The sequence below is a fragment of the Balaenoptera acutorostrata genome, chromosome 2 (genome assembly GCF_949987535.1).
Source record: "Balaenoptera acutorostrata chromosome 2, mBalAcu1.1, whole genome shotgun sequence".
NCBI lineage: Eukaryota > Metazoa > Chordata > Mammalia > Artiodactyla > Balaenopteridae > Balaenoptera > Balaenoptera acutorostrata.
In genome coordinates, this window is record NC_080065.1 from 138,570,925 (window position 1) to 138,595,490 (window position 24,566).

General features: G+C 45.1%; 1 protein-coding gene across 4 annotated transcripts in view; it reads left to right on the top strand.

Annotated features, from left to right (window-relative positions):
- GRIA1 (glutamate ionotropic receptor AMPA type subunit 1) overlaps nt 1-24,170 on the top strand; it is a 316,336-nt gene extending 292,166 nt beyond the window's left edge. Inside the window, exons 15-16 of one of the 4 annotated variants that reach the window (XM_007165498.2) lie at nt 5,745-5,879; nt 23,972-24,170. In XM_007165498.2, coding sequence (XP_007165560.1) covers nt 5,745-5,879; nt 23,972-24,163 — 327 coding nt within the window. In that variant the 3' untranslated portion in view covers nt 24,164-24,170. The other 3 variants (XM_007165497.3, XM_007165496.3, XM_007165499.2) reach the window with 3 other exon arrangements.
- The last annotated feature ends 396 nt before the right edge of the window (nt 24,171-24,566 follow it).

Consider the following 24,566-nt stretch of genomic DNA (forward strand, 5'->3'; position numbering starts at 1 on the left):
CTGAGACTTTCTCACCGGCTTAATCAGAAGGATTCAAACAGAACTGAAAAGTGAATAACGTCTTCACTTTGTGGTCAGGGTCATTTAGTTCCATGTATCATCTAATGCCATCTCCCATGCTATCCAGAGGTGGGCAACACCCACCTAGTGACCCACCGCACCCCCCCCCCGCCAAGATTGCCCAGCGACTCAGTGACAAACCTGGGCAAGAACTCAGCTTAGATTTCCTGCATCCAAGCCCCACCTCTTTTCACTATGACACACGGCCTCACCACCAACGGGGAAGTCCATCCCCTCTGGATGTATTCATCCTCCCACCCCCACCCTCAGCAAGGCCTGGAAAGCAAAAGAATGAAAGCTGCCAACTATGTCCTTGCAGTGTGTACAAACCCCTCTCCCTGCCCCTGTCACAGGTAAAGAGCACTAACCACCTGGAAAGACCTGGAATCATACAGGGATGTTCTGCTCTACTCCCTGCCCCACCTACCCGCTGCAGACTCCTGCACTAAAGACAGGCCCAAGAGGCAATGTCAGAGCGACAAGGATGGGAGGAAAATCCTTGAGACAAAGAGATGCAGAAGGCAGTCCATCTCCCCCAAACCACGGAGACTTTTGGCTCCAGCCAAGCATCCTGCACAGGGTCAGGGCTCCCAGTCTCTGTAAGGCAGCCAGGCAATGGCCTAGAGAGAACCGGTGACTTCAGGATCCATCTCCTGGGAGTTTTGTGTGCTCCAAGATGACACATCCAACATACAGCAGTGACCCAGATCGGAGACTAAATGTTGCAACACGCTAGGCCCTGCCCAGTGTCCCTAAGCCACACATCCTAAATCTCCCATCACTGCCCCAGGAGGAGGAACTAGACAGAAGCAAAGATTTTTCCTTTCAAACACTGTCTCTGGGGCCATGAGCCAGAAGCTCCGCTAGTCTCCTCTGACACACAAGACCCCAGCTCTCCAATGCATAGTCCAGGCAGGCAGTTCACAGTGAAAGGCCCCCTCTGCGGACGCCCACTTGACCCTCAGACTGGTGCCTCTGTTTTGGAAAATTCCTCCCCCTCTGGAGGGGGCCTCCGCCAGCAGTTGGGTTCCCTTCCACAACCCACACGGACTCCTTGAGTTCTCTGCTGCAGTTTGGTTTCCAGTCAGGAGGTTCTGCGGTGCACTGTACAGCAGCCGGTCCCTGAGCACACGCTGCTGAGAAGAGCTGCCCCCACAGCCCTCACTTTCGCAGAATTTGCTTTGCCAATTATTAGTACAATGGGCCAATTCTCATCCTGTGTTGCTCTTGGGGAAATTATGCAGGCTGGGGAACTGGCCTAGATTGGAAATGGAACAGCAGAAGCTGCCAATTAACATGAGTTCTTTTTTTGCATCCCCTAAAGAGGTTAGTCTCTAGGGAGAACTTATAAAAGACATGATCCCAGGCCCTCTAGGAACTCCTTAGCTGCCTCGCATCTCTGGGGATTGGGACGAATGTCAAAAGTCACTTGGTCTAACTCTCTGTCCAGTGCTTGAATCCCTTAGATGAACTCGTCAGCTACTTCCTGAATGCATCCATGTTTGAGGAACTCACCACTCTCCATAGCAGGGCATTCCACCTTTGGATGGCTCTATTGATTTGAAAGGTCTTGCTTTAATTCAATCAAATCCACCTTCCCATAACTCCTCCACTTTGGTCCTCGCTTGTGAGTGAGCTTGGCCAACCACTGAGTCTCCACTCCCAGGAAATAACCAACCACTCAGGAAAATGGCACCTAGGCCAAAACTATAAGGTTTGGAAAAGCACAAGAGAAAGCCTACTGGAGCAGAAAGGCTAATAGGTAGAAGAAGGGTTGGACTATTCTCATGGCCCTGAAAGGCAAAGTCAGGTTACAGATACAGCATGGGATGGATTGCAGGAGCCCCTAAAACTTCAGCTGTACACACATCAGAAAATCTGTGGAAGGCAGAGGAGAACAGAAGCTGCAGCCTTTACTTCTTGGGGGTTCAAACTCTCACACCAGGAAGAAAAGAAGGAATGGAAGCATTTGGAGAAACCTGAAGCTTGCTCCAGATTTAGTAGACCTCACTTGATGGGCAGCACCAGTCTCTGTAGGAGGGACTGGTCTTATGGCCAAAGACCTTGGCTTCTCCTTAGAACTTTCTACTTATGCCATTAAAAAGCATCTCTCTGCCTCAGACCTGGCTCAACCCTGCCCATGAAGATTTAAGCCATCTCTGCATTCTTGGAAGGGATGTTGGCTCAGAAACTCAGAGGGAGTCTGGGACAGTCCCCCATTATGTGGGAAGAGCAAGGAAAAATATGAAAAAGAAAAAAATCTCTCTTGCACATGGGGAAGGTGACAAAACAAGACAATAGGTTAAGGGGAACAGATGAAGGAGGGGCCTCGTCACCATAACAACAAGCCCAACAATTCTGAAAGATGCGAATTTTTTTTTTTCTTTTCACCTGTCATTCTTCTCAGTACTGTCACTCTCCCCACTCCTGGCAGAAGATAAGTTGTGAGTTTTTCACACCCACCAACAAGCTGCCTGGCTCTGGGGAGCGCAGCTGCTAAGGGAGGGGAAGAGAATGGGGTCTCCCAGAGGGTGCACAGGAGACTAGGATTCTGTCTTTCACCTCCCTGGTCAAAGCTGGGAAGCATGTAGCTTCCTCATGAAACATGAACATGGCTGTTTGTACACAAATGTGTGAGAAAGTCCCCTCTTACATGGATACAGAGGAATCAGAGCTCTGGTCCTTAAATAAAAGGAATTTTTGTTCCTGCCCCAGGATACCCATCATATTCCAACAGAGGTAGTCCAAGAGAGCCATTACGGCAGCTCAATGGAAGGCTATGGCCTTGGGCCTCCGGGAGGGTGTGAGGGAGACACAAGAGGGAGGGGATATGGGGGTATATGTATACATATAGCTGCTTCACTTTGTTATACAGCAGAAGCTAACACAACATTGTAAAGCAATTATACTCCAATGAAGATGTTTAAAAAAAAAAAGCCAACGGCGCACATAAGGGAAATTAGAAACCTTGCCTAAATGTAAACTCCTCAACTACGTGGGCTAAGAAGACACCAAGATCAGCCCTTCATTCTACATCCTATCAAATTATGCCAAATTTAGACAGTAGGGCTTCATCTAAGTTTGCTTTCTGACACTGGTGGTGATAGGGCCCAGGTGCTCCCTTGATTCTAGAGGTCTTCCCAGGATTGTGTGAACATAAAGAAGAATCAGTAGCACTGTGTCCTGCAAGAGGTGGCAGTGCCCATACCATCTGGCTGCCCTCTTTGTGTGGCATATGTCCCCTCACCAACATACACTGCCATCCCCATGGACCACAGAGACCTCCTTCAGAAGTGAGGGATGCTCTCCACCTCCAGACATAATCAGATTCTCAGTCATTGGACCTTCCTCCTTCTGCAGATACATAGAATATGCCTCCTACTCCCACTTCCCTATGAAGATCTGACCATACTTCCTTCCAAGATATATCAGAAATGGACATTCCACCTTTTACATTCAGGGAGGGAGATGGCCTCTTAAGGTTTTTTGAAGACAGTAACAAAAAAAAGAGATGCCCACCACTCCCTTATCCTTGAAGACAATCCACAACCAAAGTGAACTTGAAAAGACCATGAAGAAGGAAACAGAAACCACTTTGGTGACCAGGAGGCAAGATGCACTTCAGCTACTGAAAGGCTGATCAGCTGGTGAAGTCAGCGGGACTCAATCCTTTCCTCCCGGCCTTCTTGTCTACCACCTTCCCCCAGGCCTGCTCCCCATCCATTCTCTCTGAGCTTCACTGTCAACCACTCTTTTCTAAGGTGTGAGCTGATAAGATATTAACATGCCTCCCCACCACACAGAAGAGTTTTATAGGAACTTCTATAAACCATAAGTCCTCCAAGAACTCTAAAGACTTACTTTCCAGCAGAATTACACAACTCCCAAACAACAAACAGGGAGATATTTTGAGCATTCTGAAAAATCAGGCCAAGTGGGAATTTATTTGTTCAGCCAACTCTTGAACCAAGCACCAAACTCATTTTTGCACATTTCCTTTATCAGGCCGTGATACCAGAGGAGGAGAAATTCTACCCCTTTGACTAATCATTTCCACTGCTTCCAAAGCCAGACTATGCCTTGCCAAGTATAACCCATATTCAAGAACCATCTGCTTTAGCAATACAGGAAGCCACCAGAGGGGTATGCTTTAGATAATCCTACAGCTCTGCTGGCCCAGGCTGCTTCTGGGGAGGAAAGGGATGCTGCTATTTGCCAGCTGCAGTCCCCAAGCTCAGCCCTGCTGAATCCTGTACAATGCACCGAGTAGAACTAAGGCAGAGGCCACTGACTTGGTCAATTACTGACCCCTTTCCCCACGCCCAGATTCCAATAGGCAGATGTCAGAGGAGTCCCTAGGACATGACATTTCACCTTTTGCGTGGCTCGCCTACAACCCCACCTGAAAAAGAACACATGGAGACACGTAAAAGCTTTATCCCACCCAGTGCCACCAACCAACCTACCAACCATGCCGTGTGCCTGTGCCAGCTGAGGCGTGCATTTCATTTTAATTTGATGAGCAATTTGTACCTGAGCAAACAATATAAACAAAGGTGTTCGAGCCACTGTGACATCTGGGGATGAGTATGCTTCTAAGATTTAAAGATGTTCCCTTGCCTGTGTCAAGAGTTTGATTGATCCCCCTCTCCCCAAGCCATTACCTTCCCCCATGACCAGCAGTTTTGTTTGGTTGTTCTCACCACCTGGGGAGATGCTGTCCCCCAGTCCCCCACTTTTGAACCCCACTAGAGGTGACAGAACTCAGGGGTGGTCTCACTGACCGATGACCTTTCTCAGGCTCCACGAAATGAGCTCTGTCCACCTCCTACTGAACATGGACAACTTGTCCCCATGACCCTAGGAATTAAGTATCCTGTTCCACAATCCTGTTCATCCAGAACCAGTGCAAGATCTTTTAGCCCAGGCAACAGAGCTTTCTAAATTCAGCTACCTGAGTCTGCCTACAGTGTTTTTCAGCAAGCACCTCCACGAGAAAAATGACTCCAATTAAGCATAATTATTAGGATTTAAGAGAGCCATTTTTCTATCTCAGTGCCTTTTTTCTATTACAAGCCCCCGGTTTTCTTTTTCCCTCAATTGGGATTCAGCACAGTAAGTTAAAGGTATACATTTGTTGATCTTTATTATACATAAAATAACTGTCTTATTAAATTGAATTCAAATGCACATCTAGGAGAAAGTTCATTTTAAGTACCAACTCGCAGAAAAACACTCACAGGCATAAACAATAAGCAAGGCCAATGCGTTGCTGAGCAGCCATGGCGTTGGGGGGGCAGGAACTGAGCTGAAAAGGAAGGGACACAGTTTCCTGAAAGAATGGAGTAAGCTCAAGCATGCAGATCTTGGCAGAAGCTGCTCCCTGACTTCTTGTGTCATCTCCCACCCTCAAACGTGCATTGGGGAGGAGGGGAAATCTAACTATACATTAAATGTAATCAGGGATGCTCGAAAAATTGTTATACACACATATGCTCGCACATGCATACATTTTTCCCTGGGAAATGTTTAACACACTGTCAATAAATACAAAGCCTTTCCAACTATTGTGAATGTTAAAGAGGGTGATGGGGTTGAGTGTATGTGTGTTAAAATGCTGTTTCTTGGATGGTCTCTAGCCCCTTGGCTCACTTGACTCTCCCCCCACCCCCTCCTCTTCCTAGGACAAGACAAGCGCTCTGAGCCTCAGCAATGTGGCCGGCGTGTTCTACATCCTGATCGGAGGACTTGGACTAGCCATGCTGGTTGCCTTAATCGAGTTCTGCTACAAATCGCGTAGCGAATCCAAGAGGATGAAGGTGGCATCGTCTTCCCAGGCCCTTTTCCTAACTTGTTCTGTGATACAGCTGAGTTTTCTGGGAGTCCTTTTACTAGAAAGGGTGGGGAGTGGCAGGAGGTTGAGGTCAACCCGAGGCATGGGATGACAGGAAGCTGTTTTGAGGAAGGTGACAGGGAAAGACATAGCGGTGAGAGAAGAAAGAAGATGGCGCGTGTCAGGGTAAACATAAGGCCTGAGAAAACAAATGCATCAGCCAGAGATGGGGGGCTGAGATGAAAAGTTAAGGGTTAAGTGGGCATTCAAGGTAGTGTGAGGCAAGAGTGATTGCTACAAAGGTAGATTCTCCCTGAGGTCACGTTAACTGAAGTGTAGCTCCCAAGATGGGGTGGGGGTGGGGGCGGGTTGGTATCCTCCCTCTACAAGGTGGATGATCTCGCCATGCTCGGTAAGGGAGGTCTTTTCTTAGCCACCATATGGTAAGATGGACTTTGGCAAAGAGGATCATGCCCCCAGAATGGTAAGCACATTAATTAGATGACCCAAAACTACAGCAAATATAGCTGAAGACAACTAACTGGAAAAGAGAAGAATTATGGAAGATATGAGAGCTGTCTGTAAAAACATGAAGATTTTTCAGGGGGGAAAGAAAACATATTAGTTCTGTGGGGTCCCAAAGTATACAACAAGAACTAAGGACTAAAAGCTATGGAGAAGAGATATGAACACAGTAAGTGAGATCTACTTTTCTTTCAGAGCTACCTACCTCAAAATGGGATGGATTATCCCAATAAGCAGCAAGCAGCTCATCACTGGAGGTATACACATAGAGGCTGAATAATTCCTGACAAGGCTATAGATTCAAGTATCCAAAGGGAGTTTGGATTCAATGACCTTGAAGGCCCCTCACATGTCATCATCTAGTTTCAGTAAGAAAATATTTTTGGAAGGAAGTGTTCTTCATGTGAGCAACACCATGAGCAAGACATCATGAGGAGGAAGAGAGCACTAAGACACAGTCTGTAACCTTCAGCATTTTTAACAAAGAGTAACACAGAAAAACTACTCAGGGAGCCAAACTGTGACATAGAGAGGAAGGCCTATAGGGATAAAAGGGAGGGAGGAAATAGAGGAGGCTTCCAGGAAGAACCAGAAATTAAGAGGAAGGACAAGTGGGATTCAAACCAACAGAAGTGGAAAGAAGCACAGTCATTCTGAGCAATGAACCCTAGGCTGTTACCTTGACTTGGCTAGACTAAGAGGACTCGTCAGTAGGATTTGCTCTCCTAGAATCTCATGCTTTCCACCCGTGCGCCTTTATGCAGGTCAATCCCTCTCCCTGTCTTCTGTCCCATAGGACCCATTTAAAAGGCATCTTCCCAAGATATAATAACAAGGAATAATTAAGGGATGGTAATGTGATGGTATTCAGCCAGGGAACCTAGGAGCACCTCCATCCTACCCTTGACCAGGTCATTCAAATCCAGGTCCTCTCAGAAAGGACAAAGCACAGCAAAAGCATGGGCCTCAGATCCTAAACACAGTGTAGACCTCCAAGGAGCTTGGCTGGACACAACAAAGTCTCCTAGAACCTAAAAAGCTTTCTTTGCCTACTCCATCCAAAACATAAGCCTAAAGACTCTCTTATCTTACCCTCCAAAGTGAGGAAAGTTTACTCCAGAGGCAGCAAGGGGAACAGGAGAAGAACTGGGTGAGCACAACTTTTACAACCCTCCAAAACCTTCCCCATGGGCCATGACCCAAACCAGTGTCGCAGGATTGGCCCAGTACACATCGTAGGAGCTCCCCTAGAACATACTGCAGTGTAGGGTCTGAAGCAAGGCTCTGGAGACTGAATGTCTGACCACAAATCTTGCCTGCTCCTCATGTTAACTGTGTCATCTTGAACAAGTTTCAATAGCTCTCTGATCCTCCTTTTCTATAAAATGGAGCTAGTGGTAGTACAGAACTCATAAAACTGTTGTGGATTATATGAAAAAAATTGATATAAAGGGCTCTGCAAAATGCTTGGGCCATAGTAAGCCCTCAATAAATAATAATAACTAGAATTTATAATAATAATATATTATTATTAGTGGCCAGCTACAGCCTCCGTAAGACTTCCCTTTTATAGCCCCTACTTATATGTCCCAGGCTTTTTTAAGCTACAGAGATTGTCAGTTCCTTAAGGTAAGAAGGTGTGTCTGATTTCTCTTTGGACATCCCACATACATAGGGTAAGTATTAGTAAAAATTAACGTGGAATTGTATCTAGAGAAAATCTCTTGGAGGATGAAGTGAGGCATTGGAAGGAGCTGCTGTTAGGTTAAGCAAACACAACCATCAAAACCGCCCAGCCTGGAAGCACACACAACACCATCCAAAGAGCTTTTGCTCCCATCTGTTTGTACTCACAAGATCTGATGAGACCAGGCATCCCCAAGCAGGAAAGCTGGACTTCCGGCCCTTACTGTGGGATGACCATGTCCCACTATTCATAGTCAGTGCCAGGTGGTGGTACCAGGGTGACTAATGACTAAGATCCTCTTAAACCTGTACAATGTTGACCTTCACTGCTGAAGTCACAACATTCAGGTAAAGACAAGAATCCTCATAAGAGGCCACTGAATCATGTCATAACTTCTGGGAGACATTCTCACCCTTCCCTTTCCAAAGAAAATATCGAATTTCTCAGGAGCCAACATCAGGATCTCTTGGAATCATTAATGCAAGGTCTTTCATCACAATCTTCTATAGTTAATTCCATTGGTTGGCATAACTTCTGTCCAACTCACTGAGGCTCCTAATAGAATTATTAATCTTCCACCTGCAGAAAAGATGCCTCTACGGTCCTTATTAGTTAACCCAACCCTTAATTTTCAAAGCTCCATCAACTTCTCTCTTATCCAAAGGAGATACGTGAACACATTCTGCTTGCCCCTCAGACTTTCCAGGTTTGCAGTTCTCTTTATCATTCTGTACTTTGCCTTCTCCAAAGGCAGATTAACTCTTTTCAGAAGTGCAGCCTCCAGCCTCACACAGTGGGCCACAATGACAGTGTCCGGGGCCTTTGGCAAGAATCTTCCCTCTTGTTTCTTTCCTTAGTCACAGTATGTGGCCAACTCTTAAGACCTTGGAGCCCCTAAACCTAGTTCATGATCAGCCTCCTACTTCTCAAGGGTGTATTAGGAGCCCTTCCCCACTCTGCATGAAAAAGAGAAGAAAGAGGAAGAGGGGGTGGAAAAGAGAAAGAAGGGAAGGAAGGAGAGAGAAGGAAGGAAGGAATAAAGGAAAGATATCTTTTCAGTAACTTTCATGTTCAAAGCACTTTATATACATTTTCATTAACCCTGTTCTTGCAATTCAACAGATGGAGAAATAGGGGTTCAGAGAAGCTAAGTAGTTTTTCCAACAAGGTCACATAAGCTCGGAGCTGGAGGAACAGGGATTAGACTTCCAGCATGGCCCCTGCAAAGCCTGGGTTCTTGGTACCAGCCAAGCTACTTCTCATAAATTTCTCTCTCCTCCCCAACCACATGGCAACAGATAATTTTTATCACCTACTACCTCCCGTCAAAACCCAGCCCTCAGTGCAGAGATAAATAAGATGCAGCCCTTATCCTTAGGTTTGCCTGATCTAGCTCTTGAGGCCATCCGTGGGATGTGATCTTTTGCTTGTGCATTATTGAGACACTTTCCCCTTCGATGTCACATGAGCAGGACACAGAACAAGTGTCACAGGGATGGTGGGAAGGCACCCTGCAGGCAGTCCTTCCACAGAGACATATGGAGAACCACTGCCTGCTAGGCATTGCTCAGCACTGGGGACACAGTCAGGAACAAACCAGGCACAACTTCTGATTTCAGGAAGCTGAGAATTTAATTGGAAGACAGAAACAAGCAAATACGTATATGTTCAATGAGTGTTTGAAGAAAAAGGTCCATGCTCTCAAGTCCTGATCGGGGAATGGGGTCTGGGGCAGGACAGAGAGGCTTCCCTGAGAAACTGATGTTTAACACACTTGAAACAGGAAAAGAATTAACCAGGGGAAGACAATTGCTACCAAAGGATGCACAAGTATCACAGACCAAAAGACCAGAACTCTTGCCCAGAAATGAGAGGAAAGCCAGGGAGACTGGGCACAGGAAGACTGAGGGAAAAGGAGAGCATGGGAGAGTTGGGGACTCAGAAAGGGACTTCAGGCGACCACAACATTTCAGTATAATTGAAACTGTCATACAGTAGCAAAAATATAAAACCCAAGACATACTCCAAATTGAATGAAGTCTCAGACGCCCTGTCCCTCCCCTCTGCCCAGGAAAACAGACAGGAACCTGAGCCCTTAGTTGATATTAAGGACAACCAGGGTGTTTATTATTCACCACCTTGCTCCCCCAAAGAAATAATCCCAAGCTGCTCCCACCCCCAGGAGAGCCGCTGACTTTTCATAATTGTAGTGGCTGTGCTGACAAGGGTTGTGTAGAAACCACACGTTGAGGCTTTGCACATTTCCCTGCAATTAATGCGCAGCTGAGTGACGTGGTCAGGTGGAGGAGGGGGGCATCCTCCACAGCAGGGGGCATCCTCCACAGCAGGTGGTCCCTCTGGCTCTCAGCATGCATGCTAGGATGAGGTCATCACCCAGGGCTGAGCTTTTATTAGGCTGTTCTATGACAGGCAGAGGCTGGGCAGACTTTTCTTAGAAAAGCAAGTAGCTGAGAAGTTAGGATGTAATCACTGTTGGAGAAATGAGTCTCTGAAGCACCAACTTGGGTGATTTTGAGGTTGGACTTTTCACTCACCCTTTTCTCCCTGAGTATCAGTTTCAAAAACAACTTATAAGGATGAACTTAAAGAATGGCTGGTATGTCAAGGATGGACAGGAGAGAACCTCAGGTCCTAGAGGCAAGGGGAGAAATGACATCAGCTTACGACTGGTTAGCTACAGGGGGGAGGAGGACCCACAGTCAGGAGGTCATCCACTTTGATCCTAGGTCACAGATAACTAACTTGAAGCAAGTCAGTAACAAGTCCTCAGTTTCTCTATAAAGTGAAATCAACTCCATCAGTGTGTTTCCACCTTGCTTGCGTATTAAAATCACCTGGGGAGTTTTTAAAACTCCAGATGTCCAGGCCACACACCATACCTATTTAAGTCAGCATCCCTGGGGTAGGTCTCAGGCATCAGTGTTTTTTTTCCCCAGAACTCCCCAGATGATACCAACATGTGGCCAAGTTTGAGAACTAGTGAAATAGTCATTTTTAGCAGTGCTTCCCACTCCAAAGTTTTGACTCTATTCCTCCCTTCTCCTGAGATTAGAAAGAAAGCCAGTAAGCAGGTAACCCCCACCATCAATGGCAGTATGGAGTCATTTACCTCTGAGAACCCTTCACCTTCCTTGAAAACCAATTCTGAATGACATGAACTTGGAGGGTTTTAGCTACATGCCTGGCTAAATTATCTCAGATTTTGATAGGCACCAATAGATTATGATACCAGCCTTCTCCTTTAAGGTGAATTTGTCAAGTACCACCAACTTCCATGGAATATTACAGAAATACGTGCGAGCTTTTGAGAAACAAAGCCCAGGGTGATCTGTGTGAACTTTTTTTTTAATTAAAGGGGTGTGGCAAAGAAAAATCAGACGATAGACATTCCAAGCTAATCCATAGAAGGTTCCACACTGCCCACACACAAAAATAAAAAGTTATTTTCTTTTCAACATTTTAAAAGTGAGAATAAGTAACCATGCATTCCTCATGTTTTCTTTTCACATTTCCCCCATAGAGCATCACAGTGGTGTTTATGTGACCTTGACTTAGAAGAATGCTATCCAGGTCACACTTCCTCTTCCGTGAAGGACAACCAGGCAGAATGTAAATAAATCACATCCAGGAGTCTGAAGAGGAGACAGAACCCATGTGGGTGGAGCATCATATGGGGCAGATCTGTCTGAATCATGGATTTTTTAAAAGAAAGAATATTTTAAAACACTGTCAGAACTGCCAGTAATAAGAGGATCCTCCCAGCATAGCACAGCAGAAAGAGTAACAATGGGGTCAAAACTGCCCTGTTCACATCCGTGAGGCCACAGTAGTTTGACTGATTTCTCTGATCACTAGAATCATGCCAATGTGCAAAAGAGGAAGCCATCAACTTTCTGAGAATGGCCCTATGTGTTTGGCTTTTCTTAGACAAATTCAAGGATATCTACTGGGCCTCTAACAACATGCTAGACACGCTGGCAGGTAGCTAAGGATTGAGAAGACACAGCCCTTGTCCTTCTCCAGACAGTTAGTTCTCTTAAAGAAGACGAAAGTTACATACCTGAAGCAGAATCATTGCAAGCGAATCTCTAATGCATGAGTACTGGCAGGGATGGGGGGCAGGACTTGCTGGGGCAGTCTAAGACAACTTCAAGGAGGTAGGAACAAACTGAGTCTTGAAGGATGGGTAGGGTGATCTTAGAGAAAGAAACCTCTCAACTCATATACCCCTCAACTCATTCTCCTTTGTGTTGATTCCCACCAAGAAACTAAGCCCTACCTCAACATTTCTATAGGTATCTTTCAACGGGAAGTTGGAAGTGATAGGAAGAGGGTTTAAATTTCATGTCATGAAGTTTCTTTCTCCAAAGGATCTTGGAACAGAACACTTCCTCTTGTCTAATAGGATATGGATCTAATTACAGATTGTGGTCTTGAGCATTCTCTCTAACTCATCTGATCCTGGGGTGATCATTGGAGTTCTTCTCACATCTAGAATTCCAACATTCTAGAAGTCACAAGCTTTCACAAATCAGTAGCACTGATCTGATGTGTCAGTTTAGAAGTACAGGTTACATGTGCTGATGGGAAGCAGATGACGTGCAGATATTGATCTTTGGAATTCATTCTCATTTTCTTTAGCACATGCTTCTTTCCAATTACATTATGCTGACTGTATTATTCAAACAAGTCCGGCATTCCCTTAACACATGCTGCTAGAGGTAGGATAGCATTTTTCCAGAAGTAAATCAGAGGTAGTTTTAAATTTTCAGCTAACAATGATACACCCTCAATTTTTTGTTAACATTTCAACTCATTTTTCATGCAGTATAGTATCATTCTTGCTAATAAAATCAGTAGGTGCACAGATAATTACATTTTGACAAACATGGAGATTTAAAAGGTCTAGAGAGATAAGGAAACATGCACAAGGTCACACAACTAGCTGATGTCAGAACCAGGGCTAAAACCCAAGTTTCCTAAACCCCATTTCTAGAGTCTTCTACTTGGTCGTGTTGCTATGTTTATTATCATCAATACTACCATGGATCTGTTGTACCTTTAGAAATCACAGAATATAAGAACAGGAAAGGATCTTAGAGATCACCCAATCCAGCACACCCTACTAAATCAAGAGCACGTGAGGTCCAGAGAGGGGATCAGACTTGTCCAGAGCCACATAACAGTTTTGTCGGTTCGTGGGAAGTCAAGACTAGCATTACACATTAGGAAAAAAGTTGGATGGGGAAGAGAGTGGGGCAACATTTTAAGTCCAGTGTTGACTCATTCTCCTTGCCAATCACTGCCAAGGACCTGGGGAAGAACCCCCGGTCCTCCTGAAAAGGGTTTCTGTTTGATCCCACAGCAATCCATCAATGAAGCCATAAGGACATCGACACTCCCCCGAAACAGCGGGGCAGGAGCCAGCGGTGGCGGTAGTGGAGAGAACGGCCGGGTGGTCAGCCATGACTTCCCCAAGTCCATGCAATCGATCCCCTGCATGAGCCACAGTTCAGGGATGCCCTTGGGAGCCACCGGATTGTAACTGGAGCAGACGGAGACCCCTTGGGGAGTGTGCCCAGGCTCCCCCAGTTCCATCCCAAACCCTTCAGTGCCAAAAACAACAAAATGAAATGCCACCGCCACCAACCACCATGACCACGAGGAGGATGAGTCAACAGATTTTCCTGAAGAATTGAGAAACCATTTTGCGGCCCCTTTTCCTTTTCTGATGTTCTTTCACCCTTTTCCGTTTGCTAAGTGAGGATGACACATAACACTGTACTGCAATAAGGGGAGAATAACCCTGTTACATAGAGCCTGTGTCTCTGAACACGGAGTCACTGGAGCACTAATGAGGAAGCTGTCCTGTTTTCTTTGAATTCGGTTATTCATGCGTCTTAGTGTGTGCACTATATATTTTTTCTTATTAATATCCATGGTTTGCAGGTTCTGTTAGGCCCCTTCCTTTTCCTTCTTACTCCCAACTCCCGACCCATCCCACTTTAGTTTAGTTTTTAGTTTTCAGATTGGAGAGTCAAGATTCGTTCCACCTGACAAGCAAGCAAAAGGAAAAAAGCAATCTTCAAGCGAATTCATCATGGGAGCTCTCCAGATTCCCCTCCACACCTCGGCCCCAAGCCATGGGTGGAGACCGATGTTGTTGCAGGAGTGGGTTGCCTCCCACACACAGGGCACTGCCTAGGCGCTGATTTAGCTGAGAACACGTGTGACGCAACTCAGACCCAGGGTGGCGGAGAAGGTAAAAGCAGGTGTGCAGTCAGAAGAGGACTCGTGAAGTTATTGCCAGAGGCTCAAATAAAGCTTCTTTGAATGTGTAACAGCCGTCTCATAGGCCTCAGGTGGAACAGTGTGCTTCTTCACAGAGTCAAGCTCAGCCATGAGGACTGTGTCCTCCTGCTACGCTCAAGCCCCAAAGGCACTCTGGTGGCTGAAGGGCAACTGGCCTCCTGAACCACGTAGAGCCTTGAGAAGAGCTGGCATCCATGGAGATAGCACCCCTGATTCTCACCTGTCATTTGCTCGACATCTGAGCAGGAACCCCATTGTAGAATAGACTCTCTCTTCAGAGCGTCTGATGTGGGGGGGAAATGTTATACAAGCTAAATGCAAAAGAAAGCTGATGGAAGAACTTTGGAAGAGGAAGATTCGTCAAAGCCCACAAGCAATAGAACCTTCCACGGTGTGCCCTGTCCTACGACTGAGAGACCAAGTATGAAACTTAGGGTTTTGGTGACCTAGAAAACTTGAGTTTTTATGTCCATATAAAAGTGTTGTTTTAGCAGGTAGCCAGATAACCTTCTGTCATCTTTAGAAAGTAAAATGTCCAAGGCTGAATGATTTGAAGGAGGATAGGGAGATGGAATAAGTTGATAATAACACTGGGGGACCTTAAGATTCCTGACCCCAACTTCTCACCCAAGGAGGCCAACCTTCCCCCTGGCTAAGACAGAATGAGGATGTTGTATTCCAATGACCAGAATCAACAGGCCCATGTTTGTGACTACAACCTGAATGAAAACAAGATTGGAGAAGTGACAGAGTTTATGGAGAGAAATCCAGGCTGACTACAACTTTGGTTGGGGTCTTGGGGAGGTGGGTCCAGGCAGATAGCTATCTTGGAGATCCCAACTCTCATTCTTGGTGCAATCGGCTTCCAGCTCTCCAGCAGCCACTCTCCTAGGTGCATGATTCAGTGCGTGCCATGTGTCGTCAGCTCTCATTGATAACCATAATCTGGCTTGTTCCCTTACTCCCTACTTCTATCCAGTCTCTCTGCTACGGGTTATCATTAGCAATTGACAAACTAAAGGTTTTGGAGCCTACCTACAAGTGGGGGCAGCATGACTGGCTTCATCTGTGGATTCTCTCTGTGGACACCCACCATCTCTATGTCTCTTTCATCCTCCTTTCATCAGCCATAGCAAAGAGCCATCAAACTCTTTGCCCTTTCAACTCAAGTGTTGTTGTTCAGTCTCTCACGTGTCAATGTCGGCATGGTACGTGAAGCAGGACCCTCAAGATGGATTGTCACTTTTTGCCACTGCCAGCTGGTGTCCTCCCCATCCCTTGACCTCTCACCAGATCTTTCCCAACCCTTAAGCTACCACTGCAGAATCTGATATGAGCCACCATTAGGGAGTCTGCATTTCGGAGGAGTTAGAAATAACCCTCTACCATCAACTTGCTTCAAAGACCTTTTGCCTTTGGCCTGGTAAGATGCCTCTTCAGCCAGTGAGCTCACCAGTAACATGATCTGATAGGAAGAGACCACCGATGCTAGAAATGAGGGTCTATGCTATGTGGGGGTCCACGACTCCAGCAGAAGATGTTTTTCATCGATGGAGGGGTGATGGGGAAAACAAAAGTAAGAAAAAAGTTAACTTGTATTATGTATTTTTACTACACTTTTCTTAAAAATAGAGCAATGGGAAAACTCTGAAAGAGACTGACATTTTTCTCAACAGGAATCCATACTTAACAGTTCTGGCTTTCATTAAATTTTGCTCTTTGGTACCTGGGCCTTTTATTTAACATCTCTATTTGTTTTAACTCTCTTGGCAGATGTGTGAAAGGATTTTTGCTTGATCAAACACTAAATATTTTTCTTGGTTCCTGTTTTTCTTTCAAATAACCAGGTTTTTTTTTTCTTTTGGTATTTGCATAAAATGAAAATATCACCAAGAATTAAATCACTGTGGATCCATTATCTACTTTTCATATTTGTCCATTCCATTTTTGTGCCATTTCTGAAGCCAGAGCTCTAAACTGTTATTTTCTTATTGCTAAGCCTAAGTTCAGTGCATTTTTCATGGTGACCAGTACTCCTGACTCACAAACAGCTCTTCAAACAAGTCATTTCAGATGAACTAGATCATTGTGAGTTATTCATCCAAATAAGATAACAGCAACAAAAAGACAGAATGGTATTGGTTTTCAAGGGCCATGGTTCCAATTGCATAAGGAACAGGGTTCAACTTGCAGTGGTCACAGTACCCCTAGGGAACTGCATGGCTCACAGCGGGTGTCTTCCAGACATCCCCAAGTTGGAGTCCAGGTATATTTATGATGTGCAAGTCACAACCAAAACCAAATCTAGACCAGACTTATAAATAGATAATCTTGGCCCACAGACCACATGACCGCCCCCTTCCTGCCTGAAATCTATTCTTTCACTCATTTGTTGACACTTAAATACCAGTGATGAAGAACGGCTTCAAGTGCTTTCTTTCCCAGGGGACTTTGCACATTAGCAGGGGTCAGAGGTCTCAAATAACAGTGGCATTTCAGGCAGCGACTGCCATGGTTTAAAAGGGTGGGGGGAAGGGAAAGAAGCTAGCAGACTTGTGTGAAGCTCCGGTCACTGTTCAGACCCACCTGCAGTCACCTCCAGCATCTAGGGTGCTTCTGAATGAAGAAGCCCTTAGCACCAGCTGCCATACGGAGAAAACTGACCTCTGTCACCTTACCATCAAATAGTTGGGATAATGATCATAATGGCTACAAGAGCACAGGTTACCATGCACTGAGCACTTACTATGTTAAGCGCACTTCATATCTTCTATATCATGACAGTGGCCTGCTAAGAAATGAGGAATCTCAGACTTAAAGGGATATCACAACCTCCTCACAGTCTTATAAGTAACAGAGCCGAGATTCTGCCTGGAATCCAAAGGCTTTACGTTGCTCATCTCCCTGTTAACCAGGTTATGATATGTGGTGGACAGGAAAATCACAGGCAAACAGTTCTCTGCCTTCCTGTAATACCAGAGCAACTGAAAATGGAATGGTTCAAGCTACACCTGCCACACCTTTGGGAAAGCCAATCTATCCTCTCGGGGCATGAGCGATCACTAATCCAGACAGGATTAGCCCAAAAGGAGACGAGGAGGAAGAGTCACTTTGGGCCCCTTTAAAATAGATCCAGGCTAAAGAGCAGCAAGCAGGTTGGAAAGGGGACTGAAAAGCAGATCCCCTGCAGAATAGTTGGTTCAGCCTGGAGAAGGATCCTCATGGCTGTTCCGGGAAGTGGAGCTAGCTTTCTGTGTGGACAAGACCAGGATCAGTTCTGGGACTAAACAAGGACTTCCCAATGGTCAAAGTATCCCCATGGTAGGATTAGGCTGCCCCTGGAGTCGGTACAAACCCCGGTTGAGGAGATGCCACTGGTGTGAAAGTTGAAATATATAGCCTCTAATGTTCCTTACTTTATCTTTCCATCTTTTACAGCCCTGTTCAGGTTATCTGTTGAGTAACACTCTGATACACACTAAGAGGGGGTCAACAAGGCCCTACACAAATGGGCATGAATATCACTAAAATAGTGTCAAAAATCAACTTGTCCTCATCGAGAGACAAGATGGCAAGTTCCTTCCTTACCAAATGCTAATGTTCCCTCTAGGAAAGCACGACTACGGAGGTCCATTCCTAGCCTACACTACAGATAAGAAAACTGAGGTTCCTGAGTAACAAGCCACTTTCTTCACTCCTATCAGATGACTAGAATAACATTTTCTCCCTTGGGATCATGGACATTTGACTGCCATCTGGTAACTTGGGTTCTAGTGTGAGTCTGGCCACTGACAAATAACCCTAATATAGTGCTTTGTAATTTTCAAACAAGTTTTGTTTCTTTAAGTTTCCAGATCACACCCTGAGCAGAGAAGTAATGTACTAGGGTGGAAAGTGGAAAGGTCAGTAGATGAGATCGGGATTCACAATACCCGGCTTCTCCTCCTCCTGCTTTTTCAACCTAGGACAAGAAAATTAACTACCTGAGCCTCATTTTCCTACCAAAGCTATGGGACATCTGGTGTCAAAATAGGCAGTGACTCTTGACCCTAACTGGAGTCACGTAGGGAACTTTAAACAAAATCACCAATGCCCAAGATGCATCTCCAAATACACAACCGTGCACGCACGGTTGTCTTGTCGTCGTTTCATTGTTGTTGTTTTGTTTTGAACTTTCAGGTGATTAAAATGTGCAGCCAGGATTGAGAACCACTACAATCAGGCCACCCTGGGGATAAAACAATGCTCATCATGAAAACTGTGAAAATTTCAAAGCATCATCATATTAGGGTTGTCTGTGGCCAGACTAACACCAGAACCCAGGTTACCTGAGAGCAGTCAAATCTCCAGGAGAAAAAATACCATTATATTCATCTAATACGAGGGAAGGCTGGGATACAGTCCTCAACTTGGCTCTAAATGCTCGTTTTTACCCTTTAGGCATGTTTGTAATAATAACATTCTGCTGGGGGAAGAAAGAGACACAGGATGTTAGAGATAAGATATAATCATCAGAGGAGCATACTCAGGAAACAGGGGGAGAGGAAACCACTCTGTCAAATGAGTCAGCTTTCAGCACAGCCAGTTATTTTCCAAACTGGAAAACTACTTGGCTGTTTCCGTTATAGACACCAAATCCCACCACCTGCATTTTTAACACTGTCCACTGGAAAGCACTGCCTATCAGCCTCATCTTCCACAGGCACTGAGTCCTGCTGGCAACAACTCTAACTTCTCCTCAATAGTATGCTTGCCATTTTTATGGCACTACATACAAGGGAGGAGGGAACCAGCATTTACTTAGATTAACTGCATACCAGGTAAGATTTTAGAGCTTTACAAACATCTCATTTAGTCCTCAACACAATTCTGTGAGGTGGGAATTTATCACCCCTCCTTTGCATGGGAGGAAATGGAAGCTCAGAGTGGTTCAGAACCCAAGGTCATGCAGCCAACCAATGACTTGATCTCCATTCTAATCCCAGTTTGTCTCTCTCCAGAGTTACTCCCTTTTCACTTTACTTGACTGTCTCTTAAGGAGATTTCACCATGCTAAGGAAAAGCACTGGACTAAGATAGAAAAGATACAAAGTCTATGGCCTCCATCACTGCCAATCTGTGGTTCGATCTTGGGCAATTCATTTCCCTCCTCTAGGCCTCAGTGACCTTGCTTGTGAAATGAGAGAAGGGGGATTAATCTAACTGATCTCAAAGATCCCTGGGTATAGCCTTATGTCAGTGGTTCTCAACCAGATGCAATGTCGTGCCCCCTGGGACATTTGGCAATGTCTGGAGATATTTTTGGTTACCATAACTGGGGGTAGATGTTGCTACTGGAATTTAGTGGGTAGAGGCCCAGGGATGCGGCTAAACATCCGACAACACACAGGGAAGCCTCCCACAACAAAGAATTATCCAGCCCAAAATGTCAATAGTGCTGAGGTCGAGAAACTCTGCCTTCTGTAATTACAGCGTCTCAGTAGCATGTCGGGATACGGATGATGGTGAGACAAGCCTGAATAGAAAAAGGTCAAGGATTCTAAGTCAGGTGAACCATCAGAGAAGATGAACAGTTACATCAATTTAGACAAGGAAGAAACTGATTTTTAGGGAAACAGGCTGAGTCCAGAAGGGATTAGCCCACAGTGTAAATCTAGACAGGGCCGAGAAGCCAAGGCTGGTGAGTCCATCAGGCAGCTAGACAGAGCCGACAGTTGTGACTGAGGAGAGAGCGGAGGTCTCTGCCTGCAGAAGTGGCTCACACTCTGGCCAGTCTCTTTTTACAAGCGACTCTACAGCCAGAACCAGCTGAGGAACCTACAGGTGAGCCTTATCTACTCCCCAAAAGCTTAATTTTTAATCCCAGAATATACTTTCTTGCTTCTAACAAACATAGGCAACAAGCAGCCATGTCCACAGGTAGATGTCATGGGGACTACAGAAGCAAATAAGAGATAGTCCTGTCTCTTGGAGAGTTGATAGTCAGGAAGGAAAAATAAGACTCATAAACACAATTAAGTATAACATGAGGTCGAAGGTAGATGGATAAAAAGGCAAAGTGCCTTTCCAGCCTCTAGAAAGGGAACTCTGAAGTCTATCTCTTCCCATCTAGATGAGGCATTCATAAGGCCAGGGACCTTGTCTGCCTCAGCACAATGCCTGGTACATAACTGATCCTCAATCAACATCTGTTGAATGACTTGATGAATGGGAGACGTACCGCTGAAATGCTCTTTGACGGGGGAAATCAGGGAAGGAGGTGATGCCATGTATGTGTTGCCTTGAGTGTCTGCAGACCTTACACAGCCATAGATAAAAGAGAAGACCTTCAAAGAAGGGCAAACAGAACAAGCCAGGGCATGACGGCAGGATGAGGCAGGGCCTGTCTGGGGTAGGGCAAGTTCCTGATGCAGCTGGCGTCACACAGCCAGGGCAAAAGCAACGAGAAGGCTGGACTGCACGTGGGGAGCTACTACTTAATTCATCCTGAAATAGGCAATTGAAGTTTTCTGGGCTGGGAAAGAAATTCACTCAGGGATCAGGTACTGAGTTCAGCAAGAAACATATTTTGGGCATCTGCTATATGCCAGGCACGGTGTAGGCACTTCACGCCACACCTCTCACTTAATCTCCACAGCAGGAAGCCTGTGAGGCGGAATGACCATCCCAACTCGATACCTGAGACAACTGAGGCCCAGAGGCAGAAGGAGAAATTCAGCCACCTAGAATTCCGGTTAATTCCTACAACACAGGAACAAATCACAGGAAGCCATCTGTCCTCATGACAGAGTCCAATAAAAAGCCCCAGAAGGACACTACCAGAAGGAGAGAGACCCACCACCCATGGGTGGCATTTGCTTGACTATGCATGCAGCCACCAGAGAAGGAGCCAGTGACTTCTAGGGCACCAAGAGGGATCGTGCCACCAAAGACACTGTGATGAGAGGGGTTCTGGGCCCTGTCTGTACTCAGTAAAAGGGAACGATGATGGATTCATAAAGCAAGTCATGAACACAAGATGAGGAAGGACAGCTGCTTTGCAACATGTTCACCATTCCTGCTAGAGCAAAACATCTCCTCAATTCTTAAAGGACTGTAGGGTTTTTGACCCATGGGAAATGTTGACAATAGTATCTTATATGCCTCACATGGCAGGGGATCCTTGGCTGTAGGTAAGGATTCTATATATGTGTGTTTGGACTATTGTCACAGGCTGCTATTACCAACAAAGAAAACAGGACCCAAAATCAGTCCATAAACACCAAGATACAGGAACCACGTGGCACAATAACTAGTGGTGGTCTGTTGAACATCTGCTCTGGGCTGGGCATTTTACATGCACTGTCTGATTTCATGCTCACATGTCCTTGGGGAGAGACACTTGCCTTTCCATTGGATGAGTGTTTTACATAAATGAATGAGAGTCAGAACAGTTAATAAGAGTTGGTAGGGACCTTAGAAATCATCTAATCATTATTTTATCCAACTATATTTTATAAATAAGTAAACTTGAGGCCCTAGAGAGTGACTTGCCCAGGGTCACATAAGTTCCTGGTTAAACCAAGACTAGCTAGAAGCTAGCTGTCCTGGCTCAAAGTCCAGGGTACTTTGCATGCAGCAAAGAGATCTTCTCACGTTCAAACAACCCTACAACTCAATGTCTGGCTTTTTTTTCTAGCCCTGTAGGTAGGGCTAGTTAAGTGTATCTGGATAAACTGGACCATGATCTGAGGAATGTGGGGTTTTTTTTGTTTTGGGGTTGTTTTTTTGCTTTTTGATTGTTTGTTTGGTTTAAGGCAGCTAAAATTATAATCAAGACTAGTCTTGAATCTAAATAAAGCAGGCAAATACCTAGATGGCGGGACTTCAGGATTGTGATAAAAATTTCCCCCAACCAAAAACATTTCCTTGGTGTTTACTGTGTTCCCAAAATTCCTTATCCAGGACAAAGCCTTTTATTCCACAAAGTTAAGTTTCTTTGTAAGTGCTCTTGGTAGGCAAAAATATGTGGCAAATTCAAACTGTGTTTAAATGCCTGTTACAAGGTTTTTTCTTAATAGTACCTTTTGATAGGAATAGCAAAGAGGCACTTGAAGGACAGGATAGGCACAGGGAGGTGAGCAAGGAATTCAGAATGGAAAGCTAAAGGTTACTGAAGGCAGGAAGAGAAAATCAAGTATCGTATATTAACGCATATATGTGGAATCTAGAAAAATGGTACAGATGAACCGGTTTGCAGGGCAGAAACAGAGACACAGATGTAGAGAACAAATGTATGGACACCAAGGGGGGAAAATGGAGGGGGGGGATGAATTGGGAGATTGGGATCAAAAAATTTTTTTAATTAAAAAAATATTTTAAAAGGCTACTGAAGGCAAATGTCATGTTTTTACATTTAGAAAGCCCTTGTTTTAATGTAGTTATCCAAAAATGCAATCATGAAGAGACAGCAGAAATTGATCGTTCAGCAGAAAAGCCTGAGCTTGGATGTACATGGCATTTGAAGTGGAAATTTAAGCAGTTATCTAAACAATTCTGGGAGGAAAAAATGATTTTTTTCATTTAATTATCTATATTAATAAATAAAATAGCCATTAGCCTTTTCTTCATCTTGCCTTGCAACTATGATCATAAAAAAAAATCATTTTGGTTTTTCTTTCAAAAAAATGGGTTGTGACCTAGAAGTTCTGTCTTCACACACAAACTCACTTAGGAAGAAAAAAAAGAAGCTGTTAATTTAATTTGATTGAGCAATCAGCCTAACGAACTGCTTAGAAACCATTTAGCAATAATATAAAAACTAACTTCTCAGCCATGGGAAAACCATTAGAAAGAAACCAGTGTAATACTGAAAGTAAACACCTGTGGGTTTCGGCAACCTGGCATCCCTTCCTTTGGGGAACTGCTCCTGTTACCCTGTGATCATGTGGTCCTGGCCATGCTGCCAGTCTTAGTACCCTGCCCTTCCCCACATTCCTGGCCCAGGCAATTATAGTCCCTTTTTGCCTCAGCCACAATGATTGGGCTAGACATGATCTCGTGACCCAAGTCTGGTCAATTAAAATCCTTCCCTGGGACATTTTTAATCTGCAGTTTGAATGAGCAGCGGGCCTACATTTTGAGTCCAAGCTAAAACTATTCAAGGGCTATCTTCTGAATCAGAGAGATTGAGACCCCTCTGCAGTAGAAGAGAAAAAACCCAACTCACCCAAGCCAAGATGCAGGCTGGAGGGAAAGAGTTCTGTCCGCCTTTGAGCCCCCGAACCCAGGTGTTCCAGAGGCTAGCCCTTACCAGGACTTCTCAGGGCTGGGAGTTAATCAATGGTCTCTTTTGCCTAAGCTATTTTGAGTTATATTTCCATCTCTGACAACAGGAGGAATTCTGATTCATCTATCAGTGACCAGCTAGGAACCATATAATAACTAATTAAGAAAGTCAGTAACTGAGCTGAAACCAATTGTTTCTATGGTAGCAACTGGCTTCAGACAGGTTTGACTGAACCCAAATTTTTCCTGTCCAAACCCATTTGCAGGCACCAACGTCACCATCCTGGATTCTATGCACCTCCATTTTCTTCTCTGCTGTCAGGGGAAAGAAGGCCGTCCTGCTAACCTGTCTTCTGGGGGATGCTGTGATGGTTCACTCACAAATAAGGGAAAGTTCTCTGAAAAGATCTGGTGTTAAGGAAGCAATAAAGCCTCAAATGGTTCCTTTCTGCCCATAAAATTCTATTTTCTTCACCCTTTGGGGAAGGGCATATTAGCGGAGGGTCTCTCTCTACTTTCTCTCCCCCCACTCCTCTGTCTCTGTCTCTACCCGGCTCTCTCTTTGAATTCTTTCAGGGAGAGAAGGGGAGCTTTTATTGTTCATGTTTATTTCTGTTCTGCAGCAGAGATTGGACACCTACCGTTGGCTATCAACTTTGCCTTAAATGTGTTGCCTTTGATGGAAAGAAGCAGGCCAAATGCATAAATTCCGTGAGGATTTGAGGGCGATTACATAGATAAATGAGAGTATATAAAGAGAAAAGTGATAGAGGCAAACTGTACTGATACACAGGCCAGCAAGGCCAGGCAGCAGTTGAATGCTTTCGGAAGTCCCTGAAAAATCTCTTCCCGCTCTGTTGG